Consider the following 24539-nt stretch of genomic DNA (forward strand, 5'->3'; position numbering starts at 1 on the left):
ATGCAACTGAGAGACTTAGCAAGCCCTCCAGAAAAGTAATTCAGCCAAGCAAAATTATCAGCTAATTATATTTAGAATCAGACGCCCAACAACTATTTGCAGATAAATTGTATGAATTGAAGGGAATAGATCTGAATATTAAGATTCATAGATTTAGCAGATGATTTGTTAATTGGAATATAAAGGTCATTTTAACAATGGTGTCATAGGGAACTCTGTTGTTTCACTGGGGATATTTGAGAATTACATGAAAAATAACTGTTGTGTCGATGGTTTGAACTCATTGTCTGCGGAGTGGCTATAGAGAAAAGTTAGGTTGTTTCTCATCTGCCATGAAAAATAAGAGGCAGCATGCAGAGCATTTGCATAGTTTTGCTATTTGCAAGAAGAGATTTATTTTTGGATGGATAGGGGCCCCACTGGTATGTGAAAGAATCTGTGAGGATTCACCATATACAGATAAGCCCTTGTTGGACTAAGCAAGAACATTTTAAAAACAAGCTTTTAAATATATATATTAATGAAACCTTTATTTTATCTTCATGTTCGTCCTAACTCTTCTAGGTATATATCCACAGTTGTTATTTATCTTCACATCAGCATGTAAAGTCGTTTTTTCAGATAAAAATATTAATTCCAAATCCTATCTTTTATCTGTCAAAGTATATAAACACTGGATCCTAGTTTTAATAATTTGTGCGACCAGAATCCTTTGGAAGCACATTCTATGATGATATAAAGGGGATTCCAGTTGCAACTTGCCTTGGTCTTTGATTGCAGAGAAAGGAATTAACTGAACATTGCTTCATATTTTTTTTCATAATTTTAGTTATTACTTAAATCTGCACATTCTGCTATGGGTAGCAGGAAGGGATGTAGATAAAATGTTGATTTTCCCCTTACATACAATGCAACAGTATTCAAAGACCATGAATGTACAAATTACAATGTTGATTGGTCATATTTGCATTTTGTTTTTTTTAAAAAATGGGGCATGATCCAATCCAGCACAGATGGAAGGTATATGTGGAGGCCAAATTGTTCTTATTGGCTCATTATATCTCTCTCCCCCCCCCCCCCCCATTCCCACCACATGAACACATGGCCCTGTGCATAGACATTAGCAACTGCCATTTTACTCCCATTCCTGCAGGCAGCAGGAATGGGAGTAGAGGCATATTTTCTATACCCCCATTGAATTGATCCTTGTCCACTTATTGCAAGTTAACTGTGAACCAGCATAGAACAAAGCTGGTTTGTGATTCCTGCATTTGATTGTGTAGGATGTCTCTCTTAATGAAATGTTCTCTGTTCCAGAAGACTCTCCCTTTAGTGGAACAAGGAAGGAATTTATGCATAGAAATTCAATTTCTTCTTCGTGGTTTCTGTGAAGCACACAATTGAGTAACACAGAGCACTATTCGAAACCATCTAGAATCACTAGGCAGAAAAGTTTCGGTGGTAACCCCACCCACTGCCCCAAGGTGTATATTCCCCGGTTGCCACCAAAACTCCTTAGTTCCTTTCGTCCATGCTCGTTCAGGAGCCTTCACTATTCAGGCTCGTTAGTTCTTTGGGCCTGCTATTGTTCCACAATTTGGACTGCTTTAGTCTCTAAGGAGAACTTCTTCCATTCCAACCTTGTGTTGTGAATACTGCTGCTTTCAAGTCATCCTGCTCCATGAGTATGATAGTCGAGTATAGCCTCCATGACTTGCCTCAAGTGGTGTGAGCAGAGTCTGGGTAAACTCCCCAACACAGATGGGCATTCTAAAGACCTTCTATGTTTAGGTGAAAGACATTGCCAGGAGTTTAAGCCTCAAGCACGGAAGAATCAGAAGACGAGGCTTTGATCTTTGCTGTACGAGGACGCTCTCTCACCTTCTTCCTCAGCTTTGGCTGGGTCAAAGCAGTCAGATGTGGGCTCCTCAGATTCAGTCCCCACATCCACTTCATGGAAACCTGTTCCTCCTTCAACTTCTTCGGTGAAAGCTGCCATGAAATGTTTGGCAGAGGAAGTGGCTGCTTCACATTCAAATAAGATGAAATCCCAAGGAGCCCACTGCTTCTCCAGAGAAACTCCTGACACCGAGGAAGGTTTACAAAGCAGAAGTCCTAACTGTTGAATTGTTAGGGGCCCAGAGGACAACCTCTGAAGTGATTCCTCCCACCTTGTTTCTAGCACATCACTGGGCCTGACACCAGTGAGCCACACTCTGAGCATGAAGAGGTTGATGCTCCCAGGGAAATGGTTGAGGCTCCCCTACTTGCCTCCGACTGGTATGAACTGGGTCCACATCTCACCCAAGATTGCATTTGGCTTCTGCAGACTATCCTGTTCAAATGGAAACCAGCCTAGTGCCACCACACTACCAACGTTTGAACCAGGCATACCTGTTGATCCCTCGACATCATGAAAAAGGTGCTCAAGCGTCAAGACTTCTGAGGCCCCAAATGCCCCCTCCCAGATGGGCATCTCTATATGCCTCCAGTGGATATAACTCCCCAGCAAGATCGGTCTGTTCCATTGGTGGGGATTTTCTGATGAAAATTATGAACCCTGTTCATGGTCTGAGGTTGATTACTGTGCTTCATTGTGCTACTGCTTCCCTGATGGTTCATAACTGAGGGTCTCGATCATTGGCAGGAGTCAATTGATGATCTCAGACTGTTTACTGACCAGGTCCTGCAGATGTCCACATCTTTGGGCCTCAAATCATTCGACATACCTTGTCGACAATCCGCTGTTCAGTGATGCCCAACAGGATGCCTCTTCTGCTGCATCCTTATTGTTTTCACCTTGCTTGCTACAATCAATGAACTCCTCCTGGTCTAATCCCCTGTAGGTGCCACCTACTTCAAGAAAAGTGGAAGCTTGGTATTGAGTCGATGATCCCAACTTGCCTTGGCTGTCTAACTACCTGAAACTAAATTCCATCATAGTGGACAAGGCCCAGTCACATTTGAGCCAAAGTCGCCATACTTCTTTAGCAGACAAAGAGTGCTATTGGCAGGAAGGTCTATTCTGCAGCTGCTCTGTTGGTCCACATTTCAACCTACAGGGCTTGCATGGCCAACTATCAGAAGCGTTTATGGGACTCGATCACTCCCTTCTTAGATTGCCTAGATAACAAAGTCAAATCCGCCTTTTTGACCTTCCACCAAGAAGCCCTGTTTCTAGCATATCACCAAATCCAGTTGTCAAAACACACTGCCAACACTGCTGGTAAAATGCTGGCCCACACCATGGTAATTCAACACCATGCTTGACTTCATTTTTCTGGCCTCTCCTCAGCTGCTAAGGTGGTAATTGAAGACCTTCCTTTTTCTTGTTACTTGGACAAAGTGTAATGGCAAAGTGGTTTCCAGTAGTGTTAATACTATCCATATTGTCCCTGCTTCAGTATGGTGATTGGCTCACAACATTGGACTTTAAAGACATATGCTTCCACGCCAAGATACATCCCAACTATCAAAGATTTCTGGCTTTCTGCTTCGAGAACTGCACATACCTGTACCATGTCCTACCATTCAGACTGCCGACCTCCTCAAAGGTGTTCACAAAGATGATGGCAGAGGTAGCAGCCTACCTCAGAACCAAAAACTTCACAACGTACCCCTTGACCACTGGCTCCTAGTTTCTTGGTCTTTGATATGCATCTAGGAGAACATTTACTTCACACGTCATCTTCTGCGAGACCTCAGTCTCATGGTGAATCTGGAGAAATCCAACTTGACGCTGACCTGCTCCATCTGGTTCATCTGGTCCATTTTTTACTCTCTCCTCGATAGGGTCTTTTTTTCCTGAGGACAGATTCCTTAACATGCGCAAAACAATCACATGTTGTTGTGTCATTGGAGGGTCCAGGCCAAGGACATTCAAATTGCTCTAGGGCACATGGCATCCACCACAGTTGTCACCCTTTTGGTGCATCTCCACATGTACCCACTTCAGCAATGGTTCCTCCACACCTTGGACCCTCTTCAAGATCCTCATAGTAAGCACCTTTCAATCCTGAGCCGGGTTCGAGAATCCCTCCATTGATGGATTGTCAGAAAAAACCTATGTGTTGGTATGCCTTTTTGGTCTCCAAAATGGTAGGTCTCCATCACAATGGACACTTCAGTGCTGGGTTGGGAGGACCCAATCTGTCCATCAATCAATCTAGGTCAGCTCTGGAAGCGACACATCAAATCAACTACCTCGACTTGCTGGCAATTTTTAAGGCCATGAGATGCTTCGAGGAGTGTATAAGGGGTGCCACAATACAAATCTTGTTGGGTAACACTACTGCCATGTTTTACATGAACAAACAGGGTGGAACCCGATTCTATTTGTTGCTTCAATTGACACTGGAGCTGTAGTGCATTCCTCAAAATATCTTCCCGATGGCCATCCATCTTCTGGGCGATGACAACTTGCAGACAGACTCGCTGAGCAGGAACCTGTCTGCATGCTATGAGTGACGTCTACATTAACCCTCCCTGCTCCACATATTCAACACTTGGGACTATCCAGACAGCCATGTACACCAATGCTCAATGCCAGTGGTTCTGCACCAGGGACCCTCCAGATTCATCAGAAGGGTGCCTGGGGAACAGCACATAATCTCTTCCTAGTCTTTCCACCAATACTACTAATCTCAAGAATCCTGGAGAAGCTCTAGACTGACGCTACTCAGAACATCCTGATCACCCCATGATAGCCAAGGCAACATTGGTTTGGCCAACTATTTCAGACATCTCCCTGAAGATAATAATTAATTTGGTGTGACACTAACAATTGGACCCTCAATTAAATATATTTCCCTGGGTCACTCTGTTTTATTATCATGTGTTTTGTGACTCCCTTCATCTCTTTGAGGCAGTTTGAGGTTTATTTTACATGTTTATTTACTGAATGTTTACAATAGTTATCCTAACTGTACAAGTTTACTTTATCTGAATGTACGGTCATGCTTTCTGTGATATTCATTGAACACTTGATGTGTAATAACATACACCAGTGACTGGAAAGAGTCGGACGACATTTTCCAAAGCTTTATTGTCTAAATCTTGGTGGTTGTACATGTGTTGTATGGTACATTCCACATTTTTTCATTGGACTGTTTACACAAGTCTTCTTGTTATGGTACATCATTCATTTTTGTTTTATATCAAAGGTGTTGGTTTGCTGTGTGTCATGACTCTTACCTCCAGTAACTTTTGCTTAGTCACCCAATTGTAAGATTTACAAAGACCACGAAGAAGGACAGGGTACTTACCTGTAACTATATTTATCTGAGTGGTCATCTGTGAATTCACACAGTCCCTCCCATCCTCCCCATACAGAGGTCATGCCACCTCAGATCTCAATATGGACTGCAGCTGCAGCCTAGGAACTGAGTGGTTTCAGCAGCAACTGGGCTTTATATAGCCTCGGGATGGTGGACAGGGGTTACCACCAAAACTTTTCTGCCTAGTGATTCTAGAAGGTTCCAAACAGTGCTTTGCGCCTGCACAGATTACTCAGTTGTGTGAATTCACAGATGACCACTAGAAGAAATACAGTTACAGAGACGCAACCTGCCCTTTTCCTCTTACAGCCTTCTACACCCCTTCCATGTTGTTCCAATGGGGTTCTCTGATCCTTCAAAGTGGATGGGAGAAGAGCTTCTGGGGATCCTGGAAAGGTCAAAACATGCCATCCTCTTCGATGAAACTCCACACTGGAGCATTGCATCATCTGAGTGACACCAGCTGGATGCATTCCATAATCCTGGAAGCTGTTTCTATTGGTGGTTCTGTTTTGAGGCACATATCGTATTTAAAAAGAAGACATGAACAGTTCAATTACAACATGATATGTACATTTTTTTTTCAAGAGTGAAAAGAAAAGGCTAGAAACAAAACCCACAAATATATTATTGATTAACTATTGGTTAACAAGTTGGATATGGATCCTACCTTGAGTATTTTATGAGGGGACAAGACACTAAAGTTAAAAAAGAAAGAAAGTTCTCCACATGTTGGATGTTAGTCAAATAATCTCATAAAACAAACATATCTGTAAAAGCGGTTTCAACTTCACTGCATAACTTCTGGCCAACAGAATTTACAGTTTTATCTCTAAAGTTTATTATATGTCAGATGAATGGCTATTGTACTGTAGGGCAAAAAGCAATGCAGAAGTAATCCTTGTTGTAATTCACTCTGACAGCGGCATGCAAATATTAACAGAATACTTTGCTGCTAATATTCTGTAGCATTTGGTTCATTTCATTTCATTTTGAAATCAGAAGTCATTTGACTGTTGTTGTCATGGTGGCTGTTATTTGTAGCTGGAGCATACTATTCTGCAGAAGATTATTTTAAAAATGGTACAGGAATACTTTGATGGCTTATGAGTAAGTAGATGTTAGGTTATAATTAGTAATTAAAATTAGATCAGCACATGCATATAACCTAGTTGATTTAGTCTGTTGTGCACTGTCAATCTCTTATGCAGTTTTTGCAAAGAGTTGCCAATTTTCTTTATATAGATGTAACAGCTATGACTCAAAGATGCACACTTATGTTTGGTCAATGCTAATGCTAGAGATTTGTAGTCATTTTCCTGTTCAGAGCAGATAGATGCAGCAAATGAAAGTTTTCAAAGTTCTCCATGTTGAAACATTCCTGAGGAGTTCAAGACAAGGGCTGTCAAGCATGAAACCAAACCCACAACCCTTCACTGTGCTGGTGTGCCTGGATCCTTCTCGCATCTGACTGCAACCAATGGATTCATTCCAGCACACAGTGGCATGTGATGAAGTCTCATTGATCCTAAAGGAACTTAGATGTGTAAAACCGGCTGCTTGAGTTACAGTGATTGCTCGATTATGCTGGTTCATTGCTATTGGCGTTCAACTGCATTTTGAAGGGGAAGGGGGGAAGGATAGTGGATTCCCTACTCCCCCCCCCCATTTGCTACAAAAGAAAACCTTGCCCATACTTTCCATGTGCTTGTCTGCTGATTGTAAAAACGTGTTAAGCGTTTAAACAAAAAACAGAGAGCCGCATTTTGATTTATACAGCAAACAAAACATATGCTTGGTGTTCTGTTCTATGTAATTCATGTGATCAATAAAATTATCTTTTAAAAAAGAGCAACTTTGGCATTTAGGGAGATTACACTGATGTACAGGGAATACGATTGTTGCAGCCAACTTCTGTGCTGTTGGCCCACAATACGCTTTGGGGCTCAATAACGTAATAATAGTACATAATCTGCCTTTTTCCCCCTTTTAGGATAGAAGCTGTATACTGTGGCTGTTATCCTCTCTGTCCCAAAGCTTTGGTCTATCCAGAAATATTTCCAGGTAGTTTGTTCCCTGTGCATCCTTTTTTTTTTTTTTTGGTTGAGGTTTGAATTAATTAATTTTAAAATACGAAGTTTGAGAATAAACTTAAGCAAGAGCAATTGTTTATTTGGCAAGCTACCATGTTAGCGCTAAGGAATTTTTAATGTGTTTTAATACATTAGATGAAGTTTATATTTACCATCTGTTCTTTCAAGATAACACAAAAGCAAGTTTTGAAATAGCATTCTTCATTGTTAGTATACACAGGCCATAATGATAGATTTTTATTTTTAAAAAAGGTAGCCTCGACTGCGATAGCTTTCAGATTTCTTTAATGATATTCAGAGAGAGAAAAAATTAGGCTTGAAAAAAATCGTACCAAATTATTTAAACAATTTAATACTTAATAATATGCAACCCTGCTACAGGATACACACTAATGTGGTACCAGTTCTTTGAAAAATCTCATCACTAAATGTCTCACATATGCATTGTGTTACATTAGAATAATGTATTTTAATCACCCAAAGGAGATGTCTAAACAGCACAACTACACAGTCTTATTTAGCATTAAACATCCTTGTGAGCTGAGGTAACCTTATAAAATCATGCTTAAATAATGTAAAACACGAGACGGCACAGACCAATATGCATTTTTAATTAGTAAAGTGACTAATATCGAGTGTGTGCTTTGAGGTTTTTGTTTCATTAAAAATGTATCTGTTTTTCCTGCAGCTGAATATCTATATTCTACACCTGAACAGCTTTTTAAAAGGCTTCAGAATTTCTGCAAGAGACCAGATATTGTAAGGAAACATCTTTATAAGGTATTTTTAGAATATGTATTCTGTTGTGTTCTGTTATACCGAATAATATGATCCAAGAAACAACAACAGCGGCAACCCCCCTACACCCCCACCCAAAAAGGAGAGAAAAACAGAAAACATTTAATTAACAACCTAATGTTTAAAGGAAACATGCAAGGGAGGTATATTAGCTGTTACACTAACAAGGATTAATTACACTAGATGCCAGTTGTATTAACCTAGGGTCTTATGAAATACGTGCACTTAATGCATGCTACATGCTTTTAAAAAAAATGTTTCCTGAAATGACTGTCCTCCACATTTGGACCCGAGAGGCTTATAAAAATGAACCTGGATTAATTTAATTCATTGGTTAAAAGGAGAGTTTTTGAAAAGAGATGTTACAATTATACTAATGAGGATAAGCTTACCTTACTGTCTTAATTAAATCTTCATTGGTCAGCACACTCAGGTGACTGACTAGGTGAAAATTATTTCTCTTCTCTGTCTTTCTCTCCATTGTTTCACTATTTGGAAAGAATATTTAACCCATTGCAACATCAGTCCCGCATAAAGGTATACATCAGATTTGATGACAAGCAACTTGTAGGTCCAAAGAGGATGATGCATCTACTTCCCAAAACACAGTTGCTGTGTTGTCTCCTTTTCTTTATCCCTGTAACAAGTAGTAATACAAAATGTAGAATAAGTTTTTGTGATTGTATTGGGAGTTTTGCTACCTACAAAAGCATTAGCCAATGAAGCAGAATACAGTCAAGAGGTATCACCATACAGTGATGTCACATTATGTGTTATGGGACTTCTTTGGAGGAAAGGACACAAGTGGAAGAAATGCACGGCTCATAGATTTGGATTATCATTAGATTTATTATAATGCCAGGATTAGCAGTCATGAATTCTGGCATATCCAAAATGAGGCATTATGCTAGCGCTCCTTATGACTCCTTTCCTTACATGCAGGAATGACTAAATAAACTATGGGTCATGGAAACCTGTAGAACAAAGGAGCACCCCCCCTTCCCATGAAGAAGTAAACAAATCAAGACTCAAACTATTGAGTTATTTTTCTTTCTCACCAAGCCTCTTGGTAAGAAAGCCTGTTTCCACTTGCATAATAAATACATTGTGAATGGAATGTCTTTAGTATACGGGGGAAGATAATCTCCTATTCCTATTTACCCATAATTTCTGAGAATTCTGATCTATGTCTGAATGCACTTAAAGCCTAGTTCTCCCTTAAAATAATATACAGGTTGTGTAAAGGAAAAGTATGTTCCCAGAATTTGATTCTTGTTGGTCACAAAATTATTGGAACTTGTTATTTTGTGGACCCTCATTGTGAGCAAGGAGGGATATATGTGTGGACCTCTAAATAGTGTTTGATTATAACTCAAGCCAGAGACCACATATCAGAATGAGAACTGAATGGCCTTTCATTTCATTGATTAAGTTGAATTTGTATGTAAGGCGTATGTAAAAGTACATCTTTTAAGTGTAACCCCACCCAAACACCCTGTGGTGTTTATTTTGCTGTCTGTGCCCCCTGTTCAGAAGATGCCACCTTACTTTCTATCCCTGTGATAATTGGATTTTGAAAACTTTGGCTTGTGGAAACAAGGGTTGGTTAGAAAGCTTCATTGGAGGCACCTTTTCCCTATAATAACTCTTTCTGGAGTGGATTTTCCTTCCTAGAGGTAGATTTCTCTCACTTCCAGTTGTCTCACTCTGATTCTTAATTATGAGTTGTTTGTAAGTCGGATGTTTGTAATTCAGGAACTGCCTATATATTCAGATAGTCCAAAATCTGGAAAAGAGTCAAAATCCCAAATACTCCTCAACCCAAACATTTTGGATAAGGCATTGACCTTAATCCTGCTTTTAGTTCTGACTAGAGTAGCTTGATTGAATCAATGGAATTTACTTCTGTACAATTGCTTTTGAGAATTTCTTTTACTTGGGACTAACTAGCAGGAAGCCAGCCAAGATGGAATGCAGTCCACACTAGAACAGCTGAAGGAATTATTAATCCGAACTCCATATAACTTGGTTTCTGAAATTTACTGAGGCCTTGTGTTGGGAGTCCCCAATGGCGCAGCGTGTTAAAGTGCTGAGCTGCTGAACTTGCAGACTGAAAGGTTGCAGGTTCGAATCCAGCGAGCGTAGTGAGTGTCCGCTGTTAGCCCCACTTCCATCAACCTAGCAGTTCAAAAACATGCAAATGTGAGTGGATCAATAGGTACCACTCTGGCGCTCCATGTAGTCATGCTGGCCACATGAACTTGGATGTGTCTACGGACAATGCCGGCTCTTCGGCTTAGAAATGGATATGAGCACCAACCCCCAGAGTCGGACACAACTAGACTTAATGTCAGGGGAAACCTTTACCTTTACCCTTATGTTAGTTTAATTTTCTGTAAGCATTGTAACCATATCCAGGGCTGGTGGGGGAGAATGGAGGCCCAGGATCCAACTGTCTGCTTTTGTCTTTCGAGTAGAGCAACACCAAATCCTGTAATTTTTTTATCCATGTGAAAGCAGGCAGAGTAGCCGCCAGCTTCACTCACACCAAACAGACACCCACACATTTTATAGGCAGCAAATTGCATACCAAATGCTGCTGGGTCCATCTGTTGCAAGTGTGGCTGGCACCCACTATTCCTACTCTCAGGACTACAGGCACAGGCCACTGAGATGCATAGGGCATGAGACAGATCTATATGAAGTCTGTTTCAAAAGAAGGGCCTCTCACAAGAGTTCCAGGCTTCCACAAGATCTCTTGGTCTCATAAAAGCCTGGGACATTTCATGAGATGTGAAGTGGGCTTTACGTGTACAGACCAATTTTGAGCTGGCCAAGCAACTGAGTGTGCTGTTCCACTTTGCAGGAAGGCCTGATTTTTTTTTGTCACTAAGGTCTGAACTCACACTCATTGACCGTGCCTGTGTCCAAGGTTTGGGGGAGCTTTTAATCCTATATAACTCAGCACCTCTCCTGCCATGTCCCACTCCAGCTCTTTTTGAGCTCATTTACTGTCAAATGTTAGACTGAAGAGCAATTTTGCTAACAGTTCTGTTGGTAGATCTCCACAGTCAGGTGGCAGAGATGCATTTTGCCAACCGATGAACAAGGTGACTTTTGCTTCCATGTGAGATTTGTGATTAATCCAAATATTCTACAACTGGCAGGTCTTTGAGATAAGTCTACACTGGTAAACAGGAATTCAAACATACTTTTTATGGTGCATGATTCCCTACACTTGTAATATTTCTGCTGTAGCACCACTTCTACCTTTTTGAATACCTGGGTGAGAAGATGATGGCTCCATATTGAAACAGTAGATAGGGCCAGCACTTCTTTTAGGTTCTCTTAGGGTGGACCAAGGTCTGGACTTTGCTGCATGGTTTTTGAAAAGAACCATCCTTTTTGAATAGAGTAGTTCAAGGTCCTTTTGATTGCCTGGGTGGGGAAATGGCTGCAGCTGAGGGAAGCTCGTCCCCAAAGGCAACACTGGTGCTTTCACCTCTTTTTGGAATAACTCTCAACTTATCAATGGGCCATATTTAAATTCGTAATTTTAGACCCAAAACTTGTCCTTGACTTACACATGAGATGAACTTATACACAAGTATGTACAGTATATGTCAAACAACAATGTGATTATTGGTGTGCTTCTATGCTGACCCAATAATCTGGATTTAAACTGGTTTGGGAGGAACTGGTTTTGCTGCATAGGTCACCAGACTGCCATGCCTGGAACCTGGCCTCAAACCGCTTTGCAGAGTCCCCCCCCCCCCCTATTTTCAGGAAAGATGTGCATCAGCGTAACAGAGACATTGGCCATGCCCTTGGGGCATTTTTCAGCAGGCAGTGGTTCGGGATTCTTTATTATGCTTCAGCAGGGGCAGATATTTGCAATTTGCAGAGGCAATTTCAACCTGGATCTTGGATACACTAGTATATGCTGCAGCACATTTTTTTGGCTAAATTCAGACTTTCCTGGGTCTTTTTTTAATGCATTGCATACCCTTAGATGCATGCTGCAGTGCACATTGCCTGCGTGCGTTTTGTGGCCACCATGACCTCATGTTAGCTTCAAGCTGCATTATAGTGTCAGTGTAGAAAGGATCTTAGTCACAAACAATGAATTTACTGGGAATATTTCTATTAAACACATTATTGACAACTACAATTGGGAGACAATTTACCTACTAATACTTTCCAGGTTAGATGATTGATATAATCCTTTTTCCCCTCCCTCAAAGATATTTCTGGTTCCTGCCTCAGACATATTTGATGTACTTCTGAACTTTGTCATTTTTTGTACTTCTGTACTTTCCCAATACAGTGCAAAAGGAAATAGGTAATGATTTTGCTCTGCATGCATGCGACTTCGTCTGTGACCTAGAAGTGGACGTTTATGTTAGGGCAGATCAGAAGAGGCTGTTGTTTTTGCAGGAAACGGTTAAACCTCAAGAAGAAAGGAGAAAACCAAAAATGCAATTTAACACCCAATTTCAAGCTCATTATCTTTCATTGTCTATTAACTTGGCAATGGTTCAGAAGGTAGCTCATAATAGTTTAAAATGCTGACTGAACACTTCCAGTGCTCAGCATTTGCTTCTTGAGTCAATACTATTCCATAGCTATACATGGAGGTTTCAAAGAGAAAAACAATCCTTAATTTTTTTTTACCTTGACATTCACTTTTTCTTCAGATGCAGTTAAATAGGGTTTTGGTTTTTTTTTTTTTACAAAAAAATGCAGCTTGCCTTTTTTTACAGCAGTGGAATTGTGGCATTTGCGTCCCTGAAATGTTGGGAAGGGTGGTAGCATGGACAGGACAAACATTGATATTAGAGTAGGATTTCACAAATGTTGATGAGATGTACACTGGGCAAGGTCTGCTAAGTAAAATACTTCATTTGCTACAAGTGTCTATCCTTTGGCGAACATACTCCTTCCTGAATTATTTATAGATAGACTTACTGCCAGAGACAGAGAGTAGTTCATCACATCACTTTGGGCAGCATGTTAATAACTCCTGCTGAACGCAAGTTTTAATTGCTCATAGTATAGTAGCAATAGTGAATGCCACTGGATAAGGGGAAAGGAATACTGTCAAAGAAAGTCAACTTTAACCTCTCTTTTAAAAACTTCATGTAGAAAAGAAACCTGAACTCAGTTAATTTGAAATCGCATTGCAGAAAAGGCATCAATCTATTCCATTGTCTTCATGCAATGTTCTGAGGTCTGATAAACAGAGATTCTAGCCCCTAAATTGTCTTTTGCTAAAGTGTCTTTTGTTATTCTTTACAGCTTGCATCCTATTAGATTCAAATGCATACAAGTTTTCCCTACTTGTGCATATGTCCTTTCCGGGGCACTGTGAGGCTTCAGTCTCGTGCCTCCACCCCATCCTGGCTGAACAACTTCTGAAACCACCCATATGGTTTTTCCTGCTTCATGAGGAGTAGGTAGGATTGGAGAAGTATCTCTCCATAGTAAAGTGGGACCGCTTTGACCAGGGATCACTTTGACCAGGGACCACTCTTGAACATTAGTACCAAAAGGGTTACAGATCAGTATTTGGTTAACTTTAGATTTGGTTTGGTTATTTGGGGTAGTGACTCAGAAAATTGCATTGGATAGACCACATCAGCTCTAGTTTCTGATACAGAATATATGCCATCCAGTAGTTGTTATCTGCTCGCCCACAGAAAACCATATTTAATCATCTAGAGCTAATGTGGTTTATCCAATGCAATTTTCTGAAACAGCACCCAAAATAACCCCAAGAATAGGCCTAAAAATGAAGACCCCGAGAAAAAAAATCAGCTCTGTGTAAAGAAGCGGAAATCAAATAAATAAATAAAGATGTTTGCAAACCAGGTTGTTGATCTTGTGGCCCACTGCTGAGCCATGGCCCACAAGTTGGAAACCACTGCCATAGTGAGATGTGAAATGATGACATCAGCCAGCACCTATGTCATCATTTTGTACCTGGCCATGGGGAGATAGCCAAATGCTTCTGCAATCCTGTTTGCTCCTCATGAAGGAGGGAGTGGCCAACTACTATACTGGACTGAGCTATATAGCATTACAACCACTGCATGAAAAAAAGGGATGTTCGGATGAAACTTCTAAAATGAATCTAGTCATTTAATTTTTTCATGTATTTGTTAACCTCTGAAAATGTTAATACTTTGAACTTTTGAAAAAATCAACAAAGTATTCCAAAAACATAAGTAATCCCAGATTCATATGACTGGATGAAGGGAAACGTAAGTGGAAGGGGCTGTATAAAATGATATGACATAGGACATAGCAGGGCATGATAGAATTCAGTTTGCAATTTGTCTCTAAGGGAAGGAAGTTCCACATCAATGAGGTAGCCATCAAGGGTACTAGATTTAAATAATGTCTTGATTTCCTGAGCTGGAAAAAAGTTGCCCTCTTTCAGTTTAAGCTTTCTCATATAATTATTATCCACCACTTCAAAATAGAATGGTGGTATAAATATATAAGATTTTGAAAAAGGAGAACAATTCCCTATCCCAAAGGCTTCCTAATCAAATTTACAAATTCCTTTTCCAACCACTGTTCCAACCATTATTATATGTCCTTTTAAAAATCGTAGTTTTTGGGAGAGCATACCAAACTGTATGGAGAATTTAATACTATTGATTGTTGTCCAGGTTTTATGTTTTGTCCTACCATCATCATTGGAAAAGTGAGCAAAACTGCACCAAATCTGCCTTCATGTCTCATATTTTTCTAATCTGTTGTCTCTCTTCAATTTGTACTTTTAGGGATTGATAACTCTTGTCTAACCCATGTTCCTTGCTTTTAATTGTGTGTAAGCTGCCTGGGAACATGTTTAAGAAGAAAGGAGGGATAAAAATGTGGCTATCAAATAAAATAATATATTATATAATACATATGTTACCCATAGCCTTGCCAATAAACTTTGTGCCACTCTAAGCATCTTCAAATAGGCTACACTCTGAGATTTACTCTTTGGCAGGCTCATAAGTCTGCTTTCAGGTATACTGTTCATTTTCTAACCCTGTTTTGAATTATAACTGAAAACCAGCGAAGGGCATTTGGCAAGTTAAACCACATTACAGGATACCCCTCACTATCACTTTGGCTGAGTCTCCAGTTGACCACCCTGTAGCTGGAGCATAGCTTATTTCTGCTGATCCTTCCAAAATCTTTTGCACTTCAATTTGTCATTTTGGAATTGGAAATGGAGTGGTGTTCTGGTAAACAAAACATCATGCTGGAAAAGTACGCAAGGGTTTTATTCATGCTGTATGGTCTCCAGAAAAACCGATCATACTTCTTTCCTCCTCTTTTCAAAACCAAAATGACAAAAGGTTATTTAAAATGTGGTTTTTTGATACCTCCCCCAGCTTTTGCTGCAAGCTTATTAATAATATAATCTAAAACAGTCAAATGCATTGCTGCCTGAGTTTGTCAATTATATGCAGTGCCTGTGCCAAGTTATAAAGTTAGAGGCAAAAGGGAGACAGAATTATGCTTGCTACAAAAAGGCAATCAAGTTAAGCAATAAGGCACAAGAGCGTGTGTTGTGGGTAAGCCTTAGGTGCATTGTTCGTTACAAAGTGAAGCCAAGTATTACTAAACGTTGATGTCTATCAGAACACAGAGCTCCAAGCGTATTGAATGGTTTAGCAGCAGTAAAATCTAAGAACACCCTTTCCCCCTAAAAGCACACATGTTAATAACCTCTGCTCTCTCAAGCTAAGAAAAATAGGTAAAACAGTGCTTTTATTGGGTTCATTCTGGCTAGAAAAGGACATTGCAAACTTTTTCTTGTGAACACATCTGTGGTCAGGGGTTGGGCTCAATTTCAGTGACTCTTTGAGTGACTTAAAATCTTTGTGGCTCTTCTTCACAAGAAGCAGAATAAAAAGTAACACTCTTTACTCCTTTTGTCAATTTCATTACTTGTAACAGCTTTATTATTTGGATGGATGGGTGCAGATCGAAGCTAACCAGACAACAAACTCCCCAAAAGCGTGTGAAAGAAAGCCCTTAATATGCATCAGTGCTCTTTGGCTTGTGCAATCACCATGCAGGCCTCAAACTGATTCCAGGATTTCCTATGTAATCATCTACACAGGGAAACTCCTTTCTTCAATACTGTTTTTGAAACTGCATTAAATGGTCAGTTTTATCTCAGATAAAACTAGGATATAATTGTCACAGGATATCTCTAAATGATAAGTTAAATGTATTGACAGCATGAGAGCCGTAATCTCAAGTGTTAAGTGACATTTCTAAATTGATGTAGCCATCATTAACATCAACATTAGAGTCTTTGAGCATTTGGATATCACCTGGTTAGAGTCCAAATAATATTTTTGAGCAGGCTATGGAAAATTCAGCTGTTAAGTCAATCTCCCAGTTAATTCACACCAAGTTCACTCTAAGCGGAATGAATTATTCAAATCAAATAAGTGTTGGTTATTTGATTTAATATATCAGTCATTATCATATGTTTCCTTCATCATACATTTTGGGAAATCTCAGCACCCGCATTAAGATTTAAATTTAAGCAATTCTTTGTTGGTTAATTCTTGGAATTTAGTATCACACTTACCTGGGACATTTTTTGGGAATCATAAATGCTCATTCAGAAAATGTAACGACTCCCAAACCACATAACATCTGATCTTTAGTTCCATCATGATTTCCTGTCAAATGCACTGCTGACAGAAAATTGCAATGGGGATGTAATGTGCTCTACTGAAACATCACAACATGCCTCATTAGCTAGAGTAAGCATGGGAACATGTGGCTACCCAGATGTTGATCCTTCGTCATTGACTAGCTGGCTAGGGCTCACTGAGGTTACCATCCAACAACATTAAGAGGATCGATCCCATACTCCTTATGACAAACCTAGAGAGGTCTTTACTTGCTTTGAGCTCAGCAATGTAGCATCAGTTGGTAGGGAAACTTCCCAGGCAAAATTAGCCCCGTTTTGGTGAAGCATAGTAACAAACCAATCTGGCAAACTTGTATTTTTTTCATATGATTGTAGTTCTACTACATCTAGGCATGTTTGTTGTTTTATTGCCTTCATCTGTGTCATGCATCAGTCCTACATACTTTCCTTGATCTGCATAGAGTCATAGAGTCATAGAATAATAGAGTTGGAAGAGACCTCATGGGCCATCCAGTTCAACTCCCTGTCAAGAAGCAGGAAATATTCAAAGCACTCCCGACGGATGGGCAGAGAGTTCCACTGCCGAACAACTCTCACAGTGAGGAAGTTCTTTCTGACGTTCAGGTGGAATCTCCTTTCCTGTAGTTTGAAGCCATTGTTCTGTGTCCTAGTCCCCAGGCCAGCAGAAAACAAGCTTGCTCCCTCCTCCCTATGACTTCCCCTTCACATATTCATACATGGCTATCATGTCTCCTCTCAGTCTTTTCTTCTGCAGGCTAAACATGCCCAGCTCTTTAAGCCGCTCCTCATAGCGCTTGTTCTCCAGACTCTTGGTCATTTTAGTTGCCCTCCTCTGAACACATTCCAGATTGTGAACATCTCCCTTCAACTGCAGTGCCCAAAATTGGACACAGTACTCCAGGTGTGGTCTGACCAAGGCAGAATAGAGGGGTAGCATGATTTCCCTGGATCTAGACACTATACTTCTATTGATGCAGGCCAAAATCTAGTTGGCTTTTTTAGCAGCCGCATCGCATTGTTAGCTCATGTTTAACTTGTTGTCCACAAGGACTCCAAGGTCTTTTTCACACGTACTGCAATCATTTCCTGCTTGTGTTTAGCTGTTCATCCATTCAAATATCGATATGACATTAGATCTGAAAGCAGCATGTGGACAAAAAAATGTAAAATAATAGGAGCAGTTGTTCACCCAGTTGGAACTAATAAGACAAGACATCCCATTTGGGTACCCAAAGGTCCTCTTTATTAACTATTTAACTCTTGGATTTTGAATGTGGATGTTTTGTATATAACAGGGAATCTCAACCTGACCTTCTTCTTAGCCAGCCAAGTGATGAATGCCAGCCAATATTTTTTGCTTGGCACCGAACCAACCATCAAGAAGGCAAACTTTCTAGGGAACCTCCCTCAAACAGGTCTCATAGCGAAAAACAATGGATGAATGAGAGATAGCTTGGAGTAGTGATTTGAGCATGGGATTATGATTCTGGAGACCAGGGTTCAAATCCATTTAGCTACGGAAACTAACTGGATGAGCTTGTGCAAAATCGGAAACAATGAAATACTGTAAAAATTAAAACCATTTAGATGGATTGTGCTTATTCAAGCCAAGATTCTTAAATCCTGGACCTTTGATAAAGACCTAGGCTCTAATTTGGCACCAAAGCCTGTATTTTCAAGCATTCTACAAGTAGGGAACCACATAAAAGAAGGTCCTGACCTCCATATAGCTCCCACGGTTGGAACAGATTTTAGTCCTCAGGAAAGTCTTTATAGGGTGAGGTATTCCTTCAGTTAGGAGCCCTTGGTGGTGCAGTGGATTAAACTGCTGAGCTGCTGAACTTGCTGACCGAAAGGTCAGTGGTTCGAATCTGGGGAACAGGGTGAGCTCCTGCACTACACAGAAAGGGTCCGTGATAGACATGCAGAAGCCCTCTTGTACAACAAGCTGATTTGGCAATTTTTTTAAAAAAATAAAAGTTAAAAGCTCTTGGACTAGCAGGCTTCTTAATTTCATGGTAAATCTCTGATGTTGCCTTCCATAGATGTAAGTGAAATGTCAAGAGAAAATGCTTATGGAACATGGCCATACAGCCCAGAAAATTCACAGCAACCCAGTGATTCCGGCCATGAAAGCCTTCAACAACACAGTGACTTGTGTATTGAGGGCCCTTCCAGACAGACCCAATATCCCTGAATCTGACCCCAGGTTTTCTGTTTATCCCAGATTATCTGGCAGTGCGGACTCATATAATCCAGTTTAAAGCAGAAAATCTGGGATCAGATCCTGGGATCTAGGGCCTATCTGGAAGGGCCCTGAGATGTACTTGAGATTGTTTTCAAATTTATAAGTGTTTCTTTAATTTAACAGATCAGAAATCATCCCAAAATTTCCCTAAAAGACAAATTGCCATACAAATGCAGTTGTTTGGGGCACATTTGGATGTGTTTTGGGATGCAAGTACTTAGCACGGAGTCACGGAGCGGCCCAATCAGTTTAGTCCTTGGCTTTTAGATGATTAGATTGTTAACTCTAGAGCTTGCTCAAAAATCCACAGCACTACACAGACAGGGTCCGTGATAGACATGCAGAAGCCCTCTTGTACAACAAGCTGATTTGGCAATTTTTTAAAAAAGAAAAGTTAAAAGCTCTTGGACTAGCAGGCTTCTTAATTTCATGGTACAGTAGGTGAACAAAAGGTGATAATTGCTGGTTATTGTTATTTATATCTCATTTCTGCACCACTGTGCGTGTAGTTGTAACAAATGAGTCTTCCAACTATCAGAAGACATGCAGCAACAGTGCTTTGTGCCCTTGGCTTAATGGCGTCCCTCTTCTACCCACCCATCTATCTACAGAAGCAGTATCTCATAATCTAGCAAACCCTGGCCTGGAAAAATATTTATAGAAGGAAAACAGTGCATTGCCCAGAGCAGTCCTACCCTAAGGACAGAATGAGAGAGAGGCCAAAACCTTGTATGTAAGGGAAGGATAGAAATGAATTTGCCTGTGCTGGTAGCAAAGAGTGTTTGTGAAAGGGGGGTGGTCTTCAAATTAGGCATTTGCTTCTTTCACCAGAATGTCAATTTGAAGTGATTGTCCCCCCTTTGTACTGGGGATTCAGAAAATGTGTGCATGGAATTGGACTGTCTCTGTGTTCATGTGTGTGTGTGTGGTATGCGCGCGCAGTCTGGGGATTGCCTTTCACCAGGTCAGTCTTAATTCCCTCGTGGCATTCTTATTTTAGCCCAGAGGGAGCAAAGTGACAGAGAAGGTTTGTTGGAGCACTTGGAGGTGCAACAGGGAGAAAAGCTGCCATGCTGAGCAGCAGAACCTTCAGTATCACAGAGCAAGGGCATTGAACTTTCTGTTATAAAACTAGACTGGGAATACAAGCTTCCAGCATTCTTTAGGGAGGGAATTAAAACTGGCTGATGAGCTAGAAATGTTTGAGAAAGGGCATCCGAACACATCAGGGAATAGGGCAAGAGCTGAGTCTGTTGAGCCTATGGAATGTGGCAGGAAGAGGAGAAATGAATAAAATAGGTTTTTTTTTAAGGATAATAATTTAACTTTCCAAAAGGGACATTAACAAGAGATTGCAAAAGGCACTGACGACCTCTTTCCTATTGCTTAATTCAGTCAATTTGCAGCAAAGTGTTCCCCTTCCTTCCTCCCTCAAAGAAAGATGGCTCTTTTGCCTGATGTTTCCTCCCCCAAATGGGAGTATTCACTTGTGCAACAAAATAGGCAATTAGAGGTCGCAAGTAAAGTCTCTCCATATAGAATGTACATTTCACCTCTAGTCATACTTAAGATTTAATTTGTCACAGGGAACAGGGAGAGATCATCAAGGTAATGTTCCCATTCTATCTTCTTCTTTTTTTGTCTTGGCGTTGTAAATTTTCACTACCCTGTTTTTGACTCTTTGCTGCTTCCTAAAGTTTTTTACAGGCTGCTTTCTCTTTGAAAAAAATAGCAGTGTCCCTTCATATTTCATTGGGGAGGGGGAAACCCAGTGAAAGTCAAAGGCATAGCCATGTAAGTCCATAATTCTTCAAATGGATCTTGTAGCATTTATAGACTAAGAAAGCTAAGTTGGTAGCATAAACTTTGCAAGACTTATTTATTTTGTGTCAAAAGCATTGCATAAATTAGTATAAAACTCATAAAAATAGAAGGAGGACAAGCAACTAAAAATCTTTTGACCAAAAACGGGCAGCAGCGACCGCATTGTCTGTAGCCTTAAACAATTCTTCCTCTTTGTTGTCGAAGCTTTCATGGCCAGAATCACAGGGTTGTTGTATGTTTTCCAGGCTGTATGGCCATGTTCCGGAAGTATTCTCTCCTGACCTTTCACTCACATCTATGGCAGGCATCCTCAGAGGTTGTGCTCTGCTATGGCCGACTTCTCTGGTTGAGTTAATCTGCAGTGCCTTTCATGTTCCTTGACTCGTGTTTGAGTGCTGCGTTTGCTGGTCCCTATGTAGACTTGTCCAACAGCTGCATGGTATACAGTAGACTCCTGCAGAAGTGAGAGGATCCCTCTTGTCCTTCACTGAACGTTGCTTTGTTGGATTTTCTTAGTGAGTCTGTAGATAGCTTGTAGGTTGTGTTTCTTCACCTATGCACTCAGTGGTTTCCTTGATGTATGGTAAGAACACTTTTCCTCTGGGTGGATCTTTGTTTTTACCCTCATGGCTTGTTCTTGGCCTTACAGCTCTTCTGATGTCCATGGTGGAGTATCCATTGGCCTGTAGAGCCCAGTTTAGGTGGTTTAGTTCAGCTTGGAGGAGGTGAGGTTCGCAGATTCTCTGTGCACGGTCTGTCAGGGCTTTGATTGTGCTTCTTTTTTTTTACTTGGGTGATGGAGTTTTTATGAAGGTATCTATCCGTGTGTGTAGGTTTTCTGTAAACTGTGTGGCCCAATTGTTGATTGGATTTCTGGATGACTAGAATGTCTAGAAATGGCAGATTCCCTTCCTTTTCTTTTTCCATGGTGAATTGGATGTTTTGATGGATGCTGTTGAGGAGGTCCAGGAACTTGCTGAGTTCTTCTTCTCCATGGCTCAAAATGGTGAAGGTCTCGTCAACATGTCTGAACCATATAGTTGGCTTTCTTCCTCTGTACATGAGGCAGGACATTGCAGGCAAGCAAACAGATGTGGAGCTGTTTGTTCTGCTCCACAGTCGCCCAAGGTGGAGGATTCTTTTAGGTAGTGCTAGACTAATAGGATACCAACATTGCAGTTTCATGCCACTTTAACTGCCATGGCTTTATCCTACGTTTTGGTAAGGCACTAGCACCCTTTGACAGAGAAGACTATAAAGACCTTTCTAAACTATAAATTCTATGATTTCATAGGGTAGAGTGATGGCACAAGCTGTAACTCTGCACTCTTAAGTCTACTTCCTCAAATGTGTCTATGAAAGCTGATGCTACTAACCTATTTCCCATAGTTTTAAGGTACTGCAAGATCCTTTTGCATACAATAAAAGGCATCACTGGGGGTGCCTCAGCTTATCCAGTTGTGAGGAAGGGTTTAATTCTTAGCTTCTGTGGAGCCAGCCATTCACTGCTATTGGAATGCTCCAAAGGAGAGGACTATGGGGGGAAGGGAGGGTTGCAAATTTTGCTTCCTACACTCCTCTCCCTCAGAGCATTCCCAAGTGAGTTCCACCATTCTCTGGTGAGTATGAGCCTCAGTTTTCCATATAGACTCAGGAGCATGGTGCAGTCAAACAATTATTATACCTATAGTTGGGTGAGCTTGAAAAGTATCCTCTTGCAAGCAAAACACAATAAGACCTAGAACTACAGTTTTGCTTCACTTTGAGGATCCATTGCACAGCTTTAAGCTTGAGAGGGGGACTGGGTCATCTATTTTCATGTTGTACTTCCTGAATGGCCAGATGCCTCTAAAGTACATAGCGATTACTGTATGTGAGTGATTCTCTTTTGTTACTCTTACCCTGTTTTGGTAGAACCTTATGGTACTACAGCTTGCAGAATTTACCTGCAGTATGGTCAATGACCATGTTACCTATGCCATTCTGGAAGTGGTAGTCTATAAAATGAGTTTTTCTACATTCATGCTATTCAGAATACGGAATTGACTTTTTGAAGATCAGACATGGGAGAAGGGAGCCCACCTCTTGGCAGACAGGCAAGCCTAACATCTGTTGATCATGCTCAGTCTACACTGTCTTGTTCTCCTTGGGTTCATAATCCAGAGTTCATGAATGTCAGTGTTCACAATCCAAGCCCACAGAGGTAATGTGCAAAAAAGCACATAAACAGACAAAAAACAGGAGCTCAATACCATTCATACTAGTGAGGCAAGTCATTACAGAAAATTTCCTCACTGAGGGTGAAATTAGCCATTTATTTATCATGTCAGAAGCGAACCGAAGGTACAGTTGTAATGTATTTGAAAACACAAAGAAAGTTAAAAACTTGGTATTATACTAAATGTCCTTTGACCAGTAGCTGGCCACTTGGAGAGCCTCTGGTGTTGCTATAAGAAGGTCCTCCAGGGGACTCAAAGCAGCTCACAATATGACAATTCAATGCCACATATACAAACAGTGCCAAGATGATGTTATCAAATCAACGTTTATTTGCTAGAGAAAGGTGGGACAGTAAAGTGGCTGAGTGCTAAAAGAGATGTCTAACATGACCTGTCATATTTTTGAAGCAAATAAAATGAGAGATATCTGCTGTTCCTAAGGTATTGAAACTATTGGGGTTGGGTTGTGAATAGATCATTGCCAGTATCTTAGTCCAGCTATTTAATTTTGCCTGCGTAAGTAACATCACGTGACCTGACCACTACCACCCCAAGCCCATCTTAAGAGCCAGCTACCATATCAGGCAAGGGCAATCTGCTTTGATCAGGGCGCAAGGAAGATGACATTTCCACTCCTCTTACCAGCAAGTTGCAGTAGTGAGGTTGCAATAATGGCTTGGTATAGGGGTCCTTGTTTGGGTTATCACAGCTTTACTGGAAGAGAGATATATGTGTGTGTGTATATATAAACATCTTCCTTGTGCCCCAATCAAAAGCTAAGTGACCCCCCCTGCACTTGATTTGGCTGCTGGATTTTGAAGAGTGCTGGGGTGCCATTTACTTTGTAAGGCTTCAGTACTGAATATAGACCAGTTACAGATCTGTAACTGCAATACTGAATATCGTCCCATTTCTTTATTTGTTTTGCTGCGAGGAATGATCACTAAAGTTGACTGAACAAATAAGGAGCCCCTGGTGGCACAGTGGGTTAAACTCTTGTGCCAGCAGGACTGCTGACTGAAAGGTCGGTGGTACAAATCAGGGGAGCAGAGTGAGCTTCCATCTGTCAGCTCCAGCTTCTCGTGAGGGGACATGAGAGAAGCCTCCCACAGGATGGTAAAACATCAAAAAACATCTGGGCGTCCCCTGGGCAACGTCCTTGCATATGGCCAATTCTCTCACACCAGAAGCTACTTGCAGTTTCTCAAGTTGCTGCTGACATGGAAATAAAAAACCTGAACCAATATCAGTAACATTCAGTAAATTGTTTCTTCTACATAGGAGCCTGATGAGAACGTTCAGGAGGAGGGGATGGTGTCTTTCCGTGTCTTGTGCCTGCCCATAATTATTTAACCATGTGTGTTTTAAAGGTGGCCAAAC

The 24539-nt window shown here is 40.8% G+C and overlaps 1 protein-coding gene across 9 annotated transcripts in view; it reads left to right on the forward strand.

Moving 5' to 3' along the window:
* Positions 1-24539, forward strand: part of gtdc1 (glycosyltransferase like domain containing 1) — a 274488-nt gene that overhangs the window by 237919 nt on the left and 12030 nt on the right. For 6 of the 9 annotated variants that reach the window (XM_016994974.2, XM_008112911.3, XM_062966624.1 and 3 more), the window contains 2 exons: positions 7270-7340; positions 8058-8149. In XM_016994974.2, coding sequence (XP_016850463.2) covers positions 7270-7340; positions 8058-8149 — 163 coding nt within the window. The other 3 variants (XM_062966639.1, XM_062966614.1, XM_062966645.1) reach the window with 2 other exon arrangements.

This window comes from Anolis carolinensis, chromosome 1, assembly GCF_035594765.1.
Source record: "Anolis carolinensis isolate JA03-04 chromosome 1, rAnoCar3.1.pri, whole genome shotgun sequence".
NCBI classification, from domain to species: Eukaryota; Metazoa; Chordata; class Lepidosauria; order Squamata; family Dactyloidae; genus Anolis; species Anolis carolinensis.